Below are 21630 nucleotides of genomic sequence, written 5' to 3' on the forward strand. Positions count from 1 at the left end.
CTCCTTGTTTTCAGCATCTGTTCTATTGCACCTACCTCACCTATTTATAACAGGAGCCTCTCCTTCTGCTGATTACAGGAAAGCCGGTAAGTGGACACAGTGACCTGATCTAGGAGAACTTTTTAAATGAAGAAAATGACACTTGCATTCCTTATACTGGGAGCCTGAAGATGTGTCAGGACTTTCAAAGAATCTTTTAAAAATGTAAAAATCTAAACAAAAGCAACAAAACTAAAACAGAAGGGATAAATCTAAAGGCGATGAGACCATTGATTTCAAAGCTGAAGTTAAAAGAAACTGTTTGGAATGGTGGGGCTTTGAATACCTAGCACCAAGTCACCAGAGTAGCTATACTGTGTGTGCCAAAGAGATTATTCATATTCCTGATATCTACTGCAAAAACAGCCTGATTCTGCCCAAGACTCAGAGCCCCAGGTTCTGTATTTATTTTTGTATATAAAGGAACTGTTCCTGGCCAAACTTTTTAACCAAGTAAAATAAATGATAATGGCCAACCAAGCAACTTTTAAAGAAATGGTTTCCTTGACAGAAGAACCAGAAAAATATTTAAAGATATTAGAGTCTATTATGAAATCCATCACAGACACTTTATGAAATTCTCCAGGAAATGAAGCCTTCCCCAAGCTGCACCACGGCAGTTGGGGCAGAAGCATTAGCTCCCGGTCAAACTGACATGCTTCACGCAGATTATACTGATGACCACGCGACCAGTACCATCTCAGAGCAAACACATTTTAGAAAGAACTCCTGTTGGTGTGCTGAAGTGCTGTATATGAATATTTTATCTGAGGAAGACATTCAGGTTCTTGTCAAATGAGGGGAAATGGAAACCTGTGGACAGTAATATTTTTTTCACCAGTGACAAATACTTTATCAGCTGTACAAACTGACATGTAGCCAACACTCTCAAAAATCCAAAAGGTAACCTAGTCCATTCTCATGCTGCCTTCTGTCTTTCTAATCCACCTCCATCAGAATCTATGTATGAAGACATTTCAGCATTCTGCTGAATCATATAGTACTCTTTTTTTGCAGGGGGAGACGGAATCTCGCTCTGTCGCCTGGGCTGGAGTGCAGTGCTGCAATCTCGGCTCACTGCAACCTCTGCCTCCCAGGTCCTCCTGGCTCAGCCTCACGAGTAGCTGGGATTACAGCGTATGTCACCACGCCCAGTTAATTTTTATGTTTTTAGTAGAGACGGGATTTCACCATGTTGGTCAGACTGGTCTCGAACTTCTGACCTCAAGTGATCCACCGCTTTGGCCTCCCAAAGTGCTGGGATTACAGGCATGAGCCACCATGCTCGGCCCTCATATAGTACTCTTATCCTTATGATATATCAGGGTTGCAGAGGATGAAAGGTAAAAGCGAACTTGCAAAGTGGTAAAATTACATACTTAATTTAAAAAATAATATTTAAGAAGCACTTTTGAGAATACACTGAAAACAAGAACACATATCATTATTATTTTTTGCCCCCGAATGAGGCTGATTCATAGTTATTCACTAGTGACAAGTCTCAGCTGGAACACACATGTGTAAGTACCATTTCATAAGAGACAGAACATTTTATCTTCTAAAAATATGGAAGATGAAGAAAAGCAAAACAGGAATTAAAAATAGATCTCAGGAATATTTTTTTCCAAGTTAGTCCAGTAATGATTTAAAAAAAAAAAAGCTGATTTTACTAGTTCTGAGGCAACCCATACTACAGAGGCCCCTGTGGGATCTGGCACCCAGGGGTGCTAACTAAAAAGTGATGTTAAACTCAACACTGTTTTATAAAAATCCCCATACTCTCCAGGATCAATTCTTCCCAAATTAATGGGGCTCCCCATTCCTGCAAATGCCTTCTGTAAAGCAGCCAATGGCAGTAAGTGCCCCATCCCCTCTTTCAGTATGAAAGCACCTGGACTACCTGTTACATCTGAATTTTCTAGAGCACACACAGTCTTACTGAGTTAAACTCTGGGAGCCCAGTCCATATTAATGGTCTCTCGCTTGGGCCCCATCACATGTCTTGTATTGGAACCAGTTTCTAATACTCAATAGCTTTAACTGCTCCAGGCACACTTGCTTCCAGACTGGGCCTCTGCTCACAGAGTGGAGTTTATTATTTAATTGGTATGAGATGAGCCCGTAGTCATGATGCTCACATGTAAGATGCCAAATGAAGACATGTCCACTCCTCGGTGGCCTCAAGCAACAGCTGAAGATATGGAGGTTTGGGAGCTATTGGTTGCCTTATCCCTTTGACTGGACATACCTGGCTTTAGCCAATGCTCTCGAACAAAGACATCCTCTGACTCTCCCTTCCTGCTGCTTAACCTTACACTCTGCCTGTAGAAAAATGACACGCTTCTTGCCCCTCCTGCTTTGGAGGCTGAAGAATGCGGCTGAGTGATTGCAGCTGCCACGGTAACCTCTCTGGCATGCGTGCCAGCAATGCCTCACCTAAGAGCCTTTCCCCTGCCTCGCTGCCCTGGCCCACCGGTGATGACCACAATCCCTTCAAGTGGTCACATTGCAGGGCAGCCCCCATGGAAACCCATTTGGAGCTGTTCAAGCTCATACCAAAGAATGATGTTTTTAATACAGATTGTTCTTTTTAAATCCTTTACAAAAGCAGCTGTAATCAATCGTGCTGGGGGGGCGCTGTAAAAAGCTGCCATTGGGAAAGCCCTAATATTGATTCTTTTCCCTTTCATGGCTTTTAAGAAAACAATCCCACATGCTAAGAAACCATAATCAATTTTTCTAGACTTTGCTAACATGAAACAGTACCTAATTCAAAATGTTACCTTCAAAAATTACAGAAAAAATGTAGCAGATATAAGCAAGCCATCTGTTATCCTGCCTTTCATGTAAGGGACAACGTGTTTGTTTAAGACAAATGCCAGTTGAACAAATTCAATAACTGTTAAATACTGATTAAAACTCTGCAACTCTTATAAGAGTTCTTTAGCAGATGACGATTGCTTAAAGGCTGAGGGAAAATCTGTCTTCATTTGAGATCTGGCATTTTCAATTTTTAATTTGCAAGATAATATACTATTTTCTCTGTGCCTATTCTTAGAGAAAACTATCAATTCTAAGCCTGTGTTTATAGACAGTCATGATTCCAAGTGGTCACATGCTGACTGAACTTCCAAATACTAGAATATTTTAAGTCTTTTCACAGGAATTACAGTAGATATATTACTTTGTCAAGTTTGCCTTTTCATGCAAGGCCTCTTAGAAACTCAAGCATTTCAAAAGGCACAAAGTCAATATTTAAAGCTACAATGTGCAGACAAAGCAGTTTGGCATTTTCATTTAAAAATTATATTAAAAACCCTCACTAGCATCAACAGCCAATTTCCAGATTAGACATTAAAGGAAAGCACAATGTAATCTACTCTGTTATCTGTACTTCTGTTTAGAAGGAAAAAAAATTAAGACTTTATTAAAATGCCATACATAAAACAAATACAGAACTGAAATCTAAGTATACTGACAGCCCACAATGCTTTATTGTCAGCATGGCACCTACCACGTGAATGAAATTAGATCTGATCAAATCTAAACTGCTGGCAAAAAAAAAAAAAAAAAAAGAAACACAAAAAAACTTAACTACTATTTGCTTTGCTACCAAATAAGAGCAATTTCAGTTTCAAGGGAGTGAGCTACAATTTCTGTGGCCAAGTATCCAACAGGCATTCAGGTTTCACATTCCCGCTCTCCAACAACCACAGGAGTTTACTGAGGGAATGGGTATATAATTTGCAAATTTATTAGTTGGGAAGTTTAACTCCCTTTCCACACCCACCCTATCATCCCCTCAAATTAGGGAAGGCCCCTGCTTTTTCTTCTTTCTTTCTTTTTTTTTAAACACCAAACTAAATAAGCAAGAGCTGAGAGTTCTGTAAAACTCCTTAACACTAGCTGATCAAGGGCCTAAACCATTGTCAAGCCATGCCGCCCGGGGCTGTCACACAGGGTGCATTTCACAGCTTCACTGGCCTGGCAGCCTTTTTATCCCCAAAGTCATCTTAAGCAACTGTTCTTCAGCAAACAGACTTCTGAGCTTCATCTCTTCCATTGTAAAACTGTGGCACAAAAGAGCTAAGCATTAAAGAGAAACCAGAATCAGCCCCGTCAACTATAATTTCAATCCCATCCTTCTCACTGAATGCTTTCATTTGAATTACGGCTGTCTAATAAAATCTGTGATAATGGAAATTTTCTACATATGCACTGTCCAAAATAACAGCAAATAGCCACATATGGCTATTGAATAGCTGATACGTGGTTAGTACAACCAAGGTACTGAATTCTTCATCTTGTTTACTTTTCAATCAATTTAAGTTCAAATAGACACATGTGGCTATTTTTCCAGACTTTTCTAGTGGCTAGCAAACTGGACAGGGCAGTTCTAAAGAGAATTTAAGAAACTGCTGTTGCAAGCCTGGACACATCAAAGCCACCTACCTTTGCCGGGCTAAGCCACTGCAGGGTTAAATGCTCTCTCCTTAAATATTAACTGCACATTAGCAGAAGTCAATGCCTAATAACATAATTGCCTTTTCCATCACAACTCTCCCTTGGCACTATACGCCTGGCAGAAAAATTAAGGAGTCCATGTAACTAGGTTATTTAATGACTATTTATCAAATAACTGCTATGTGCTGAAATATCCTATTATTTGTTTAAAAGTAAAACAATAAGCTTCATGAATGGATAGGCAAACTATGGTACAGCCATACAATGGAATGTTATATATGAGCTATCAAAATACATGAAGGAGGCCAGGTGCAGTGGCTTACACCTGTAATCCCAGCACTTTGGGAGGCCAAGTTGGGCAGATCACGAAGTCAGGAGATCAAGACCATCCTAGCCAATGTGCTGAAATCCCGTCTCTACTAAAAGTACAAAAATTAGCAAGTGGTGGCACATGCCTGTAATCCCAGCTACTCGGGAGGCTGAGGCAAGACAATCATTTGAACCAGGGAGTCAGAGGTTGCAGTGAGCCAAGGTCACAACATGGCACTCCAGCCTGGTGACAGAGCAAGACTCAGTCTCAAATAAATAAATAAAGACACGAAGAAACTTAAAATGCACATTGCTAAGTGAAAGAAGCCAATCTGAAGGGGCTCTATACTGTATGATTCCAGGTATATAACATAATGAAAAGGCAAAGATGAGTACAAAGATGAGTAGTTGCCAGGGGTTCTGGGGAAGAAGGTTTGAGTAAATAGGTAGAGCATGGGGTATTTTTAGGGCAGTGAAACTATTCTGTATGATAATATAATAGTGGATACATGGTATTATGCATTTGTCAAAACTCATGTGAGTGTGTAACACAAGGTGTAAAGCTTAATGTAAACTATTGACTACAGCTAATAATAATGTAACAATGTTGGTTCATTAATTACAGTCAATGTACCACACTAATAAAAGATATGTTAGTATACAGTAAGAAGCAAAATGGGGGAATGGATGGCGGGTATATGGAACACATATACCATATTCTCGATGATTCTGCTTGATTATTCTATAAATCTTAGACTCTACCAAAAAAATAGTCTATTAATTATCACAAAATACAAGTACCTGGAGAACTCCTGAGGCCTGCTCATATAGTCTTCCCTGACCAACCATTTCTTCTACAGTGAAACCAGGATTTGGACAAATCACACAAAAGATGGTTCTTGTTTGCTAGTGATGTGTGTACCTAGCTGCCTCACCTCTCTGGCATCAGACTCAATTAGCTTCAACAAATAAATGACACATTTCTGGACTTCTAGAAGTTATAAGTAGCCCATTTAGACTTGTAATGGGTGTTATACATTCATTCTCATTCATTCATTCTTGCCTACACTGTTACATCAAGCAAGAAAGTAAGACGCTGGCAACAGATATGGGAAGTGCAGTCTTTTCTGGGAAAGCGGCTCATTTGTGTACAAGTATTAAATAATGAGTTGCACCACTGTTCCATCCACTTAGCCAGTACAATCACTGGGATTTCTTTGATGTATTAATCAACTGCAGAGGATTAAAAGTCTACTAGATCTCAAGACATTCTTGGGACAACTGAGAAATCTAAATATGGACTGGATATTAGGAAATACTATATATTTATCATCAATTGTCTTAGGTGGAATTGTGTTTTCTCCTTTTTCCCAGGGGACGAATGTTGAAGTCCTCAGGAGTGAAGTATCCTGACAACCGAAATTTACTATCAATGGTACTACTAAAAAACAACAAAAATCCGTATTTAAAGAGAATAATAAGGCAAATCTGGTAAAAACACTACCAATTATTAAACCCAGGAGGAGAATATTGTCCTATGCTTTCAACTTTTATGGATGTTTGAGAATTCATAATTTAAAAGTTGGAGGGCAGTAGGGTAACTCCAGCTGAAAAAAACTTCAGGTGACACCAGGGCTGGTATTAATCACCAATGGGACGCGAAAGTGCTGCCTTGTACCAGGTACAAGAATGAGCTGATCTTTACTAAAAATTATACCAGCCTGTGGCTAGTTGAGTAAAACAAATTGGGCTCACAAAAGACTGCATGATATGTTTGTGTGTGGGGATTGGAGAGGGTGGCAACCAGATAATCTTCTAGGAGAAAAGATGGCTGTGAACTTCACAGATAAGCTAGGGCCCTAAAGGGAAAAGGTTTCTTTGACAACAGGGTGAAGACAGAAAAGTAGGTAAGAGAGGCATAAGGACAGAAAACAAGTCTAGCAAGGTAAGAAGCTTCCTTATCAGAACTACTCGCAGAGCAAACTCTTTGGTGCCCTTTCATTGGGCAAACAATATCCGACATGCAGAACAGAAATCATTTTTCTATGTGTGCATTTTTAATGGAATTCATGTCTGTATGCAAATAGCTAAAGAAATAGAATCAGAGTAAATATTCCAGGCTGTAAGTGGCTCAGATACTACCGACAAAAAAATAAAACCCTGCCTCCTGGAACAAGTGAGTGAGGGGAAATGATTAAACAGTTATGTCAACAGAACAGAACTCAGAACTTGGCTCCTATCCCCATCCTCACCAACTCTTTAATTTAATTAAAGAAGAAATTGTTGGTGACATCAATACATAAATTAAGTCATGTATTGTATATTAATATATTAAAAGGATGACTTGAAAATTCAAGCTGTGCACTTATGATTTGTGTACTTTTCTGATTGTGTTATACTTCAGTGAAAAGTTGACTAAAACAAACACAGAGTCACCTGAATCTTAGAAACCCTCCCCCCACCCCACCCTGCAGGTTTGCAAGTACAGGTGCTTCTTAGACACCCACCAGGTGGATATTATGGTTCTTTCAGGTTTTCCACTTGTTACCTGTGTATGTGAGCACTTAAGTCAAAGAGATGCCAGTGCTCACTCAGGAAACATATTTAGAAGGCTTTGCATCTCTATAGTTTTCACGAAGGAGAAAGGCTTATATTTCTGGTTGTCTAGATCAGGGCTCCCAACCTCCAGGCCACAGACTGATACCTGTCATGGCCTGTTAGGAACCAGGCCACAGAGCAGAGGTGAGTGGCCAGTGAGCATTACAGCCTGAGCTCTGCCTCCTGTGAGATCAGTGGCGCCATGAGATTCTCATAGGACTGTGAACCCGATTGTGAACTGCAAATGCAGGGAATCTAGGTTGCGCACTCCTTATAAGAATCTAATGATAAATGTAATGTGCTTGAATCATCCCAAAACCATCTCCCATCCCTGCCCTCGGTCCATGGAAAAACTGTCTTCCACAAAACCCGTCCCTAGTGCCAAAAAGGCTGGGGACCGCTGGTCTAGAACCTACAGAAAATGCAATACATTTTCCATAGTTCTTCCATTTACCAAAGATGTAAAACATAAATATGGGAGGCACCATGTCTTTCTCCCAGAACAAAGACAAGTCTAGCACTTCAACACTTTGAGTAGAAAGCAGTCAAATGAGTGTGAACAGGGATAATTCCTACCACAGAGAACAAGGTCCTGCAGACCACACAGATGGCAGGCCTGGCTGTTGCTTTTCAGCTAATGGAGATTTTGTACCTGGTAACCACAGATAACCAATCTTGCCTGGTTGCTGCTTGGTGGGGAAGGGCAGTTACTTCTGCAGAGAATATTTAGGAAGCAATCGTGGTTTAAATTCTAAACAATGGCAGCTCTAGATAAATTTCTGATGGGACAGCTGCTGCAGGCATATATCTGAATTCAGATCAACCACAGGTAAGCTTTTTTTGCTGCTGTTAAAGCAGGTGTTTTGGTGACTCTGATCTCATTTCTCTTCCTCTCAGGTTCCAGGTGCAGACTCCAGGTCTTCAGGTGGCTCTGCTGCCATCTCAGGGTCTTCCCATGAAGATGTAGTCTGTGTCCAGACTTGCCAACCCCTTGGAAAAGCTAGAGACTTGAGAGACCCCCCTCCCCACAATCCCAAGGCTGAAGATGCTGGCTACTGTATCCACCTATACCAAGAGTTAATTCATGTATTCACTGAGCATTGTGCAGGGTGTGTGCATGGTGCTAAATTCCCAAAGCTAAAGGTGAGTTGGTGCTAGCTATGCAGAGGGGAGGTGGTGTGGGGGGCAGGGGGAAAATAGGGTCAAATGAGGTACAGGGAATGCAGGCATTTAGGGGACCAAGACAAGATGAGAAAAGAGAGGAGTTTTAGTTCTGCATGATGGTGGGGAAGGCGTGTGTTCGGGATAGATGAAATAAGGCTAAGAAGAGGGTCAGATCATGAAGAATCTTTGGTGAGAAACAAGGGGATTTATATTTATTCTGTAAGCAAATAAGGGATTTTCATGGAGAAGGTCCAAATTATGTGTTTGGAAAGATCAGGCTGGATGTAGTACAGATGACAGATTAGAGGGGCTTGACTGGAGGCAGCATGATGCATCCAATTACGGCAGGAATTATGTAAGAAGTGCCAAACCAGAAGGATTGGAAGGCCAGGGCAGAGTCAATGGTATTAAAGTAAGTAAAATCTCCTGGTCTTGTCAACTGATTGAATGAAGGGTGAGTGAGAGGATGTAACTATTTATTGTTTAAATGACAACAGTCACTGCTGTCCTCATAGAGCAATTGTGTCAGGCGCTGTTATGACTTTACACGGATAAGACCTCCAAATCCTCCCAGCATCCAATGCTGCAAGTATTAGCCCCAATGTACAGCTGTGGAAACTGAGCCTTAGTGATCCCATGGTTTCCCCTTCATCACCCACACATGAAGTATAAACACGGCACCTAGGTTTCTGATTTGGGGTCCTGGCTGAGGGACAGAGTCCTTCACTGACAACTGCCATACAGGAAGTACGTGTGGGCTCAGACAGCAAGTCGTACTGAGACATGATTAGCTGGACGAATGAGGAGGCAGGACATGCTGGTGGGAGTTATGAATGAAAGAAAGAAAAATGACCTTCAATAGAGGACTGTTGTCTCTGCTTCTGCTGAATGACTGGCTATTTGTGGCACTCTTGGAAACTTGCCAGAAGGTCAGGCAACATGGTTGTTGGGGGAAGCATCCTGAAGTCAGACACCTGGACTGAAGCTCTGAGGTTGAGTTTTTCTGTCTATAAAATGAGATAATAAGCGTGCTCATCTCCCAAATCTCATGTGAAGATGAAAGAGAAAAAAAAAGTGAAATAGTTCATGTTGACTGTAAAAAACAAAACTAAAAACAAGAACACAAGTAATTTTTTATATTTATGCAGATGCATCTACTCTTTCAGGCAAGCAAGGCACCACGTTAAGAAAGTGCCTATTCCTGGAGCTCAAGTCACCTCCGAGGAGTCCTGCAGCTTTCCTATTCTGTGTCATAACTAAGCTGGTGGTCATAAGAATCTGGCCAATTCTGTCATGAACAAAACAAAATATACAAACGAAGCTGATTAGGACTGAAAAATAAACAAAGACTCTGCAGCTAAGCCTAAAGCTAACCCAATCTTCATATAAACCCACTGCAATAAGGAATTCCTTGAGGTTAGAAAGTATTCAACTAACATAGAATGACTTACAGCACTTGAAAATTGCACAGCAAATAAACAAAGATGACACCAACAGTGATCCTATAGTAATGGACCACCATATGTACAGAGCTGGAAATCTGGAAACTGTGGGATGGTTTCTGGGCATAGATTTCTGGTTTGTGGCTCAGCTATCAATAATTACATAACATGGGGCCTTTGTTGTTTTTAGCAAATTAGCTTACACAGCACCTAGATTATAAGGAAATACCTGTTCATCCCAAGGGAGCACAAAGTACCCAGTCAACTTTTAAACTTGGCCCAGCTTGGAGAACCAAACGCAGACACCTCTCTTCTTCACACCTGAGATACCACTAGAACCACCTGACTGGGGAGTTCAAATGTGGCACAGAACTCCTCCACAGAAGAGCAGTGCACAGGCAATGGGCATTACTGCTGGCCAGGCTCACTGGTCCTCAGCAGGTGGCCAGAGATGTTTCAAAGCCCAAAAAGATGTTTCCATAAAATGAAAGATTTTTAGGTATTAACCAGCTTCCCCTTAAATATGAACAGACATTTTCCATCAGGGGTTCTGGAGTCAAAAACCATTAAGAAAATGATTCATTCTGCAGCACCTCCTGTAGGGTTGCCTCTTATTGTCCCAGACCCCCTGCTCCAGGAAAAGCAGCAGTTACACATAATGAGGCCACTGAGGTGGACTGGGGAAACAAAATGGGGTGGCAGCAGTCTCCACAAGACTGCTTGAGCCAGCACTGATGGCCTTTAATAGAAGGATAAACAAACCCCAATTTACCTTCCTAGCAACCCTTCCCTACTGAGAAAGCCAACCCTTCAATTTACTTGTCCTGAGCCAAGACCTTTCCAGAAAGAAAAGTCTACCTGTGCAATAATAATAAATGCTCCCAGTGACTTAGTAGTGCCAGGATCCAGAGGTGCTAATGATACTATTATTGCTCCCTCTGGGTTCCAAAAGCCACCAAGCTGACAAAGACGAGGCTTATGAAATAGAAAATGTTCCAGGTACTGTCTGCAGGATTTTTTATTACTTGTGACAGTTTTAGTTTGTAAGCAGCTAGGTTTCCTTCCATTTCACCATAAATTTTTTGTCAGGCACAGTGGTATGAAAGCCAGCAAGAGGGGGTGCTGTCTTTTGAGGTACCCACCAATTAGCAAACAATTAGAAATCAAGGCAGTGCATTCTCTGCTAGCCAACCAGACACATCACTAGGGAAAGGATCAAACCCCAGAGCCACAAACACAAGATTAGGTTGAATCATATAAATAGGTCAGAAATATCAGCAATTTCACATGGTTTAATCTGTATGGAGATCTGAGCTTTTTATGGCTTTGTTTCTATTTTCAAGTTTTATGCAGAGCAGTAGTATTCAAACTGTTCACCATGCCATGGCCCTTAAGACCCTGGTGATCGGGGCCCTGCCTCTTCATCCTAATTTCATCCCACCTCCCCAAGTATACAAACTTTTCCCACCCCAGGGCCTTTGCAACGGCCCTTCCTCTGCCTGAATCTCCTCCGTCACGCCTTTTGTGTGGTCAGTTCCTTCTTGTTTCATAGGTCACAAATGTGACCCTCTCCAAAGTGGCCTTTCCTGACCATCTTACCTATTACTCTCTAACCCAGCCCAGTCCAACAGAACTATAACGCAAGCCACACGTGCAATTTAAAATTTTTAGTAGTCGCATTTTTTTTAAAGTGTGACACATATTTTTTGGCTTTTTAAAGTCATAGTAAAATGCACCTAAGATTGACCATTTTAACTAGTTTCAAGTGCATAGTTCAGTGGCATTCAGTATAGTCACACTGTTGTGCACATTACCACATCCATCTCTAGACCTTTCATCATCCCAAATGGAAACTCTACCCACTAAACAGTAACTCCCAGTTCTCCCTTCCCCCCGGTACCCACCATTCTTCTTTCTGCTTCCATGAACTTGACTATTCCAGTTACCTCATAAGTGCAAGCAATAGCACAATATTGTCCTTTTATGCCTAGCTTATTTCACTTAGCATTCATTTTAATAATATACTCTATTTAACCCAATGTACATTTGGGTTTCATTTTGGTTATATCTTAAACATTCTTTAAGATATAATCAATGTAAAATTTATTAATCAGATATTTTATATATTTTTTTCATACTAAGTTTGAATTCCAGTGTATATTTCACGCTTACAGCATTACTTTCTCAATCTGGACTGACCGTAGTTCAAGTACTCAATGGGCACATGCACCTAGCGGCTATCACAGTGGAATGCACAGGTCTCTTTCATTGGCTTGTTTTATTTTCTTCATCTGCCTTTCTCCACTGAAATTATTTTTTTCTTTGTAAACATACAAACTTCTCTATCTTCCCTTAGCAGAGTATGAGTTCGCCAAGGGCAGGACCTGTATCTTTGGTTTTTGTTTGTTTGTTTGCCTGCTCGAAGCCAAGCATAACTTAAATGTGATGCAATCATATAAATATTTCTAGACAAATGTCTTTAAGGCAGATGCTTTTGAAAATGGAAGGATCTGTCTCCAAAATATCACTTTGATCCTGTACTATCTGTAACAGAAACATCACTGGAGACTTAGTCATCCTTCCTTTTGTACAGGAAGACTAAGCAGAGCTTGGGACAGTCGTTGAAAACCTGGGACCAGACTTCCCTGGCCCTGCCACTTACCAGCTGTGGGACCTCTCTGAATCTCAGGTTCATTATCTATAAAATAGAGAGAATAGTGATAGTGTCTACCTCACGTGGCTGCCAAAAGCATTAAGTCAGTTAACATCTGTAAGGCACTTTCAACAGTGCCTAGCACTTAGTGAGCACCCTGTGTGTTAGATCAACAAATCACATGAGTGTGTTTTGCATTGCCATTTCAGGGGTGACTCTGAATTGCCTTGGCGATTCCTCTTTCTGTAGTCCATCTACACATAAGGTCAGGACTCCTTTCCCAGAGAGCACACCTGCTCACATCTTCTGGCCCCTTATAGCACTAACAGTCACCACCACCACCAGGAGCCAGTCTAAATTTCCTAGTAGGATGGAAGCCAGAGGCAGGGAGCAAAGTGAATGACCTTTGAGAAGACACCCAGCTTCCCGTGCCTCAGGTTCATCTAGAAAATGGAATAATAGTACCTACTTTATAGGTTATTGAAAAATTAAATGAGTTAATACATGCCAAATACCTTTACAGTGCCTAAAACATAGTAAGCACTCAATCAATATCATCTACAGGGCTCTCAACAACTGGACTCCAACTTTTATAGCTTCGTTTTAATTCATTTAGCAAATATTTAAGTACCTACTATGTACTGGGCACTGTCTCTACAAGGCTCTTGCCCTTATAGGAGCTCAGAGTCAGGTAGGAGAGAGGTAACAGCTGTGATAATCCAGGAGGCAGATGCTCTGCTAAACGTGGTATACTGTACTCTACAACAGCCCAGTAAGGGGGCCTAAGCCAGAACTGCAGAGTGGGTCAGGGAAGGCATTTAATGGAGGAAAGGATGTCTACGCTGAGAGTATAAGAAGAAGGAAAAGGCCAGGAGCAGTGGCTCACGCCTATAATCCCAACACTTTGGAAGGCCGAGGCAGAAGGATCACTTGAGGCCAGGAGTTCAACACCAGCCTGAGCATCATAGTGAGACCCTGTCTCTACAAAACATTTTTAAAATTAGCCAGACATAGTGGTGTGCACCTGCAGTCCTAGCTACTCGGGAGGCTGAGACAATGATCACTTGAGCCTAGGAGTTCCAGGCTGCAGTGAGCCATATTGTGCCACTGTACTCCAGCCTGGGCAGAAGAGCAAGAGCAAGACCCTGTCTCCAACAACAACAACAACAACAACAACAACAACAAAAAAACAAGGACGAGGGGCAGGAGAAAGCAGTGAGCATTCTGCATTCTATCACTCTTATCTACCATTCTCATCCAAGCAGCAGCCATGTGAAATTTTCCTTCCCTGACACCCAATGACTTTTCCTTACTCTTCACGCTGCTCACCTGCATTGCACTCTGGCTTCCATCTTCCTACTCCAAATGGATGAACAGTTCCCCCTCTACCTGTTCCCCTACGTGTAATGAAGCAATACATGTTTACTGAATGAATTAACTCTTGCCCTAGTTTCTCTTAGGACTAAAGACCCATATCTCTAAAATGGTGGCCTGAGTTATGCCCTAGACAGGGCTGTGCTAATCAGCTTTGAGTTCAGCACACCCATGCTCAATTTACAGTATTTAATCAGTCCACACTCTCCAGATCTACAGATACAATAAAGGGTGGCACTAACTATTTCCATGATATTTATTTCTACCTATAAATCAAGAACTCCAACCAAGAGCTCCACTTCCAGGTTTTCACGTAGGGCAAGTTTTTGTTCCTCTTTGACCACATACATCACTCCAACTTCCATACCTGTCTGGCAAATACAGACAGAGCTTTGGGGATCCACCACAAGACACTAAAACTATCGTGTTAGCAACTGACAGTTGATTGGTATGTCTGACAGGTTTGGTTACGTGTAAAAAGTACCTATGAAAAGCAGATTCATTCAAGCTGTTCCCCACTTTTGTCTAAACTAACTCTTTGGGGTGGCCAACAATCTTATTCATTATAGTCAGCATTTCATTTTCCACCCCCACAAGGTATATTCTTTCACCACAACATGTGCCAACCATAATTAAGAACTTCTGAGGAAGAGAGGAGAAACCCACAGGCATTGTTGGAAACAGAGGGTGTACCTAGCTTAACCCTCTTATAACTTTGTAACAGCAGGCAAAGAAAATTGAGGCAATTCTCCTTTAAGTTTACTGATGCTAAAACACATGAATAAGTTTTACTGGCAAAGACTAGGATAAAGAACCAATAATTATGCCTCTATAAAAAAGCATGAGAGAAAATATGGACCTTCTAGTGTGCAGAAGATCAGGGTTCGAATGACAGTAACACTCTGAAGGAGTTTTCTCTTCTAAAAAGTGAGGATGAAACCAGCGCATTCTATGGGAGTTGTAATAACTGCCTGCACATTGTGTAACAGTGCCTGGCACATAATGGGTGCTCAACAGATGTTACTACACTCCACCTCTCAGAATATGGGTAATTAGGTGTTTATGATAAAAGTAAGTTTAGGAAAAAATATCTATGACAACTAAATTATTCTTGTGATTCTTAATCAGATTAAAAATGGCAGAAGAAGAGCAAAATAATGTCTTTTGCAGCAACTTGGATGGAACTGGGGACCACTATTCTAAGTGAAGTACTCAGGAATCGAAAATCAAATACCACATGTTCTTACTCCTAAGCGGGAGCTAAGCTACAGGGGTGCAAAGGCATACAAAATGGGAAGGTGGACACTGGAGACTCAGACTGGGGAGGGAGAAAGGAGGGTGAAGGATGAAAAGCTACCTATTATTTACAATGGACACTCTTCAGGTGACGAACCAAAATCCTAGACTTCATCACATACAACTAATCCATATAACCAAAAACCATGTATCCCTAAGGCTATTGAAATTTAAAAAAATGTTTAATGGCAAAACATGCCAAAATTAAGACCTTTATAAGATGCCACTTTCTGTTCAAACCACAACTGAGAGGTAAGAAATCTTCCCTTTTTGCTACCAGAATTCTTGAAGTCAGATTTTGACTACATTTGAATAGAAACTGTTACTGCTATGAAAGCTTACTAATAAACTACCGCTTTGTAAACTTTTAAAAATAAAGATAATAGCCCAGGCATGGTGGCTTACGCCTGTAATCCCAGCACTTTGGGAAGCCGAGGCAGGTGGATCACTTGAGATCAGGAGTTCAAGACCAGCCTGGCCAACATGATGAAACCCCATCTCTACTAAAAATACAAAAATTAGCCGGGTGTGGTGGGGAGCACCTGTAATCCCAGGAGGCAGGGGTTAGAAAGAGCTAAGATCGTGCCACTGCACTCCAGCCTGGGCGACAGAGTGAGACTCTGTCTCAAAAAATAAAATAAAAAGATATGCTTGAACATACATATACAAACATATAACCACACCCCTCCCTAAATATAGATGCTTACAATAAAATTAAAGCATGAAAACAGGGCCCATGCTTCTTAAATTATAAGGTCAGATGACTTAATTATGACTAATTAAATTAATGATAAAATAAATACAAAATATTTACTTAATAAAAAAGTTTACAAAATAGACCAATTTCAGAGAAACTAAAAACAATCAGCAAAATCTTTTTATGTGTATATGCTTGCTAGTTGTATTTCACATAAAACTAATATGCATGAGAGTTATTATAAAATCCTCTTTAGACATGAAAACATATCCAAATAAAATTTGTTATAATCCACATTTTGATAGTTATGAACAGAATGCCTGAAACCCTCTGCACAATATGCTTTATTATTCTAATGAATTCAAATGAATTACTGTTTGTTTCCAGAGCTATCATACCATTAATGGTTTTATAACTCCATAGCATTAGGACAAACCAAATGCTCTGAAATAATCGAGAGACATTTAAAAGCTTGAGAGAGTTTAAGTGTTTAAGTTCATGAATTCTCAAAGTGAACTCCAATATTCTTACATAATATGCATTTTTAAATTAAAATTCTGCCTTTACGAGAAGCATCTAAGAGGCCCATGAGAAAGTCAACCAAGTATAATACTCATGAAAAACCACCAGACCTTTCAGTTTGCTGCTTTACATCTATGACAGGCTTTCACCCCATCCCAGTGAGTGCTCGCTGTGCCCACATGAGGAAGACCAGGCAGTCGTCATCACCAACATTTTACAGATGGGAAAAGGACTTCATCTAAGGTCCTGCCCATGATCACACAGCTGATGTGTGGTGTACGGGGCAGGAAGGGAGCAAGACTCAAGCCCCAGGTCTTCTGGGTGGCATATTTTTCATGAACAATATGAATCATCTGTTGAGTAACAAGGCAGCTATGTCAACTGGCTGTAGAACTCTTAATTCCACAACTTCCCGGTCCTTGATCACTCCACTGCCTATCTCTGAATCTTTCAACTCCCATCCTCAAAAGGCACACCAATACATTAAAACTGTATTCAGTTTCTTTACTGCAGTTATCTACCCAGCCTTCCTAGTCTTTCCCAAACTATGTGTAATGCAGGTAAAACTGGAGTCAGGGAAAACTGAGACACAGACATAAAGGCCACACATTCTGTACGATAGTTACTGAAGCAACAGTCCCGAGGGTCCCAGATTTTCAGTCCTCTGTCTCCCAACATCACACTTCCTATTATGTCTGTACCCTAATACATATACATATAGATTACCTATGCTAAACTCTATCCAAAACCCCATTAAATTAAAACAAACTAAATTCATTTATTCAACATGAAGGAAAAAAATGAAGATTCTTCTTGGTACATGGATCCTATAAGACTCTGAGATATCTTGTGAATCAAAGATTAAATCAGATTTAGGACGGTCTCAGTGATCATCAGTATGCTTACCACACTGTAATTTTCCTAAAAATTGCTTTCCCTTCCTCAATGTACATTTTTTAAAGAATAAATGTACCTAGGCAGAAAAGGATATCCCAGTGCTAACTTATCAAAGTTTATGAAGCAAAGTGAAGGATGTACAGAGACTGACTAAAATGCAACAACAAACAATTAAAAGCTGGTTTTCTAAACAATCACAAAGTTCAAGTCCCAAAACAGTGGGCAAGGTGCTTTTCAAAGGCACTAGCAAGGCAGACTTCATCACTTACCTATGGGATGTGATAACACATGTAAGATAAGCTGTAGGAAAAAGCCTGGAATCTTGAGGTGTTTCCTTGGAAAGTTTTATGTCAGATATCAAAAGCCTACAGGTATGTAAGGAAAACATGAAAATATATCCAAATAAAATGTATCATAGGTACATTCACCAGTCAGAAAGCACTCTGCACATTTTTACTTTAGAATCCGTCACAAAGGTCCATTACATTAGAGGCCCTTACAAGTGAGGCTCAACCATGTGCAACACACACAGCTCTATGTTCAAGGGGCTGCAGTCTACACCAGCAAAATGCAAGTGCAATGGAAGTGAAAATTCTATTAGGTAAAATATCTATTAGGTATTGATTATCTTCTAAAAAGTTCCAGATGCCCTACCCAAATCACATTCATCCTTGGACATCCCATCCCCCTGCAAATTTGAAGGTACTCAAATCAAGTACCTCTAGTAGGCTACAGCCCTGGACAGATGACATGTATCCATGGCCACAGTGATTCCTCATCCCTTCTTTCCCCACCACCACTAATGGTACAGGTGGCTGACAATTCCACTGTGAATCAGACAAAAGAATAATTCCTGCCTTTTTTTATTCCTACATTTAAACATAACACTAAAATGCAAAATCTTTCGCCAGTACAACTGGGGACACCTGAGTCTTTAGAAGGGTGGAGTCACAAAGCTACAAGACAATGCCTGGGCCTGGTAACTGTGGGAACAACAGAGATGCTGGCATCCCTTGGTGAAACTGTCTGCAGGATACAAGCCTGTAGTTTGTTAATTGGCAGTTGACTGGCTGTAGGGCCTGTTAGTCTGTAATGACAGAGTATAGCCAGTGGCTCAGAGCTAAATATGGTTAAGTGTCCTCATCCAACACGCAGAGAGGAAACGGAAGTATAACCCTCAATTCACCAGTAGTTTTATGGACAAAGGGCCTGTCAGCTGGCACCAAGTAGGAGCTCAGAATGTCTTTATGTTCAAAACACAATTCTAGCACTACTGTATGTAAAATCCAATGCACATATCTGAATAACCAATGGCCTCCTTATGAATCAGATGTTTCCTTTAACCAAAATGTATCAGCATGAGAAAACTGCTTACAAGAGTGGTTCTCAAGGTGCGGTCCCTGGGGCTGGCAGCATCCCCTGGACACCTGTTAGGAATACAAATTCTCAGGCCCCACCCCAGACCTAATGAATCAGAAACTCTGGGACTTGGGCCCAGTATTCCCTGCTACAACAAGGTCTCCATGTGGAGTCTGTTACATTTCTAAGTTTGAGGACCACTGGCTTAGAAGTCTAAGAACAAAGACATAAAAGTGGAAAAGTACAAGATATTTATACGAAATGGAGGGAAGGGAGAACACTCAGCGAAGAGCATGAGAGGATGTGCTAGAATTAATATGACAGTTACATAAAAGCCAGGAAATTCAAGACACTGAGTCCTAGCCTAGGAAGCCTGCACTCTCCCAGAAAATTTGGAGCTCTTGAAACTTTTGGAGGCTGGAAGAGAGGCTGTTAGAATGGTAGGCTAGGAAGGGCTGGGGGGGCCAGATGGAATGCTGCCAAGACAGCTGATCTGAGCAAGGCTGGAGAGATTTATAAGGTTTCAAAACTGTAACCTTTGACAAGACTTGACAACACAGGCACCTCGCTGAGGTATCTGAGATACAGATAGCATGTGTCAAGGGAAAATGTGTTTCAGGTAGCTGGAACAATGGGACAATAATTGGGAGAGAAAAGGGGTACAGAGGAACAGAAACAAATTAGGGCTGATGTACATGAAAATGATAGTCTGAAGCCACAAAGTTAGGAAATATTGTCAGGGAAGTAAAAAAGAGTGGAGCTCTACTGCAAACATGTCCCCTACCAGAGTCACTAACCTGTCACTAAATTCACCTTGGTCTCCACAAGAGAACCATCCAAGTCCCCAAATGGGAAATCTGGAATGGAGGTCAGCCTGAAGATATGGAAGAGAAATGGAGTAACTTAAGCACAAAAGCTCTGCTTGAAAGCAATGCTAACTTTACTTTAGGTTTCACTAGAATGAAGATTTGAAGGTAAGGATGACCAATTCTAATTGTGTTGATGGAATTCCTGGTTCTAACAGTTACACAAAATTTTGCTCTAATTATCTCATCAGTTAGAATGAGTGCATTAGGAATAAGAATCATGCACAAAAGGAGAAAACGAGGGAAGGACTCATTAATCCATGAATGCGGAGCTTCTGACATTCACTCCAATAACAATGAGTCTCTTCCTCAGAAGCCCCCCAGAGCTACCAAGTCCCACAGGGACCCTGTGCCAGCTCCCTGCCATCCTGACTTCCCAGGCTGACTGTGGCCTTCAGAAAACCCGCCATGGGCCAGCAGGAGAGTCAGCCCCAGGGAAAAATGCCACCTCTTTTCATCATTAAGTCACTGAAAGGTTATGGACTCAAAAAAGACCCACATAAATATAGGAAACTGATCTTTGACAAAGGAGCAAAGGCAATGCAATGGAGAAAGGACTGTCTTTTTAACAAATAGTGCTGGAACAATGGGGCACCACATGCAAAAAGAAAATGAATCCAGACACAGATCTTAAAAACTCTTCACAAAAATTAACTCAAAATGGATCACAGACCTACATGTAACAGGCAAAACTATAAAATGCCTAGAAGGTCAACTCGGGGGAAAATCTCAATGACCTTAGATATGACAAATGACTTTTGAGATGCAACACCAAAAACATGATCCATAGGAGAAATAATTGATAAGCTACACTGCATTAAAATTAAAAACATCCCTGTGAAAGACATTGCCAAGAGGATGAGAAGACAAGCCATAGACTCGGAAAAAATATTTGCAAAAAAAACCCTATGCCTGACAAAGGACTGTTATCCAAAGTTGTGTAGCAAGTGGTCTGCCCTCTTACTTGATAGGACAACCTGGATACTCCATTAACTAGGATTTCTTTTTTCCCCTTTCCAGCCCCTCTGAGTTTTGTTCTCAGCTGGATTCTTTCACCACTGGTACCCAAATGCTTCCCACAAAAATGCATCTCAAATGAAGGGAAACAACGGGAGGACAGACTTGGTAAGGAAGGAATTTGCTTTTTAGACATGGTAAGAACGTTTTTGTTACATGGATTGAGGGATGCTGTATGGTTGGGCCATCTAACAATGAAATAAACAACAGAGGTTATTAAGTGGCCTGTGAGTAACAGCTATCTGGAGAATAAACTCAATCAGGCCACCCCACACAGCCTGTATGGCATTCCCACTTCCCCAGGGCCTTTGGGAATTCAATGCTTGTTTATAAAGAGTTCTAAAATGTGCAGCCCAAAGGGTGTTGCTACAGTATGAAAGACACTCTGGTTGCCTGTTCTTCCTGCCCTCAGCTCTGTCTTCAAGAGTTGTTTTCATGTCTTCTTTATGTATGACGTATTTACAATCCCATAGCTAAAAGAATCCCCCTTGCTTGAGCAAGCATGTACTGAGCATACTTTTATACAGACAACAGAACAACATATGCAAAAGGACAGTAAATAAACATACCTTGGGGTGACTGGCTGTGTCTTCCTACCAATGTGTGGAATCACTTGGCCAGGCTTTGAAGAACTATTTTACCTCTCTTTTTATTATTAAAATGAGACCATTTAACAAAATAATTCAGTTACATATCTTTGGTAGAACAATTAACTCGTATAGCACTTAATACATTTTACATAAATATCCTTTAATCATCACAATAAGCTGTGAAGATATGACTATCCATGTTTTACAGATATGGAGACAGACTGTACATAAGAAATTTTCTCAAGGTCATACTACTAGGCAAGCTGAGGCTGAACTACCTTCTGATGCCAAAATCCACAGTAACATTTTATAAAATACTAGTTTAGAAAGATACCAATTGAAC

General features: G+C 40.9%; 1 protein-coding gene across 2 annotated transcripts in view; it reads right to left on the minus strand.

Annotated features, from left to right (window-relative positions):
* Window positions 1-21630, minus strand: part of SDC2 (syndecan 2) — a 114905-nt gene that overhangs the window by 29632 nt on the left and 63643 nt on the right. The window contains exon 1 of one of the 2 annotated variants that reach the window (XM_037731054.1): window positions 18193-18321. The exons of the other annotated variant lie outside the window; for it this stretch is intronic. Within the exon in view, the coding sequence (XP_037586982.1) occupies window positions 18193-18234 (42 nt within the window). The 5' untranslated portion in view covers window positions 18235-18321. Of the gene's footprint in view, window positions 1-18192; window positions 18322-21630 lie in introns of those variants that run through there. 2 annotated transcript variants of the gene reach the window in all.

This window comes from Cebus imitator, unplaced genomic scaffold (assembly GCF_001604975.1).
Source record: "Cebus imitator isolate Cc_AM_T3 unplaced genomic scaffold, Cebus_imitator-1.0 Scaffold379, whole genome shotgun sequence".
Lineage (NCBI taxonomy): Eukaryota > Metazoa > Chordata > Mammalia > Primates > Cebidae > Cebus > Cebus imitator.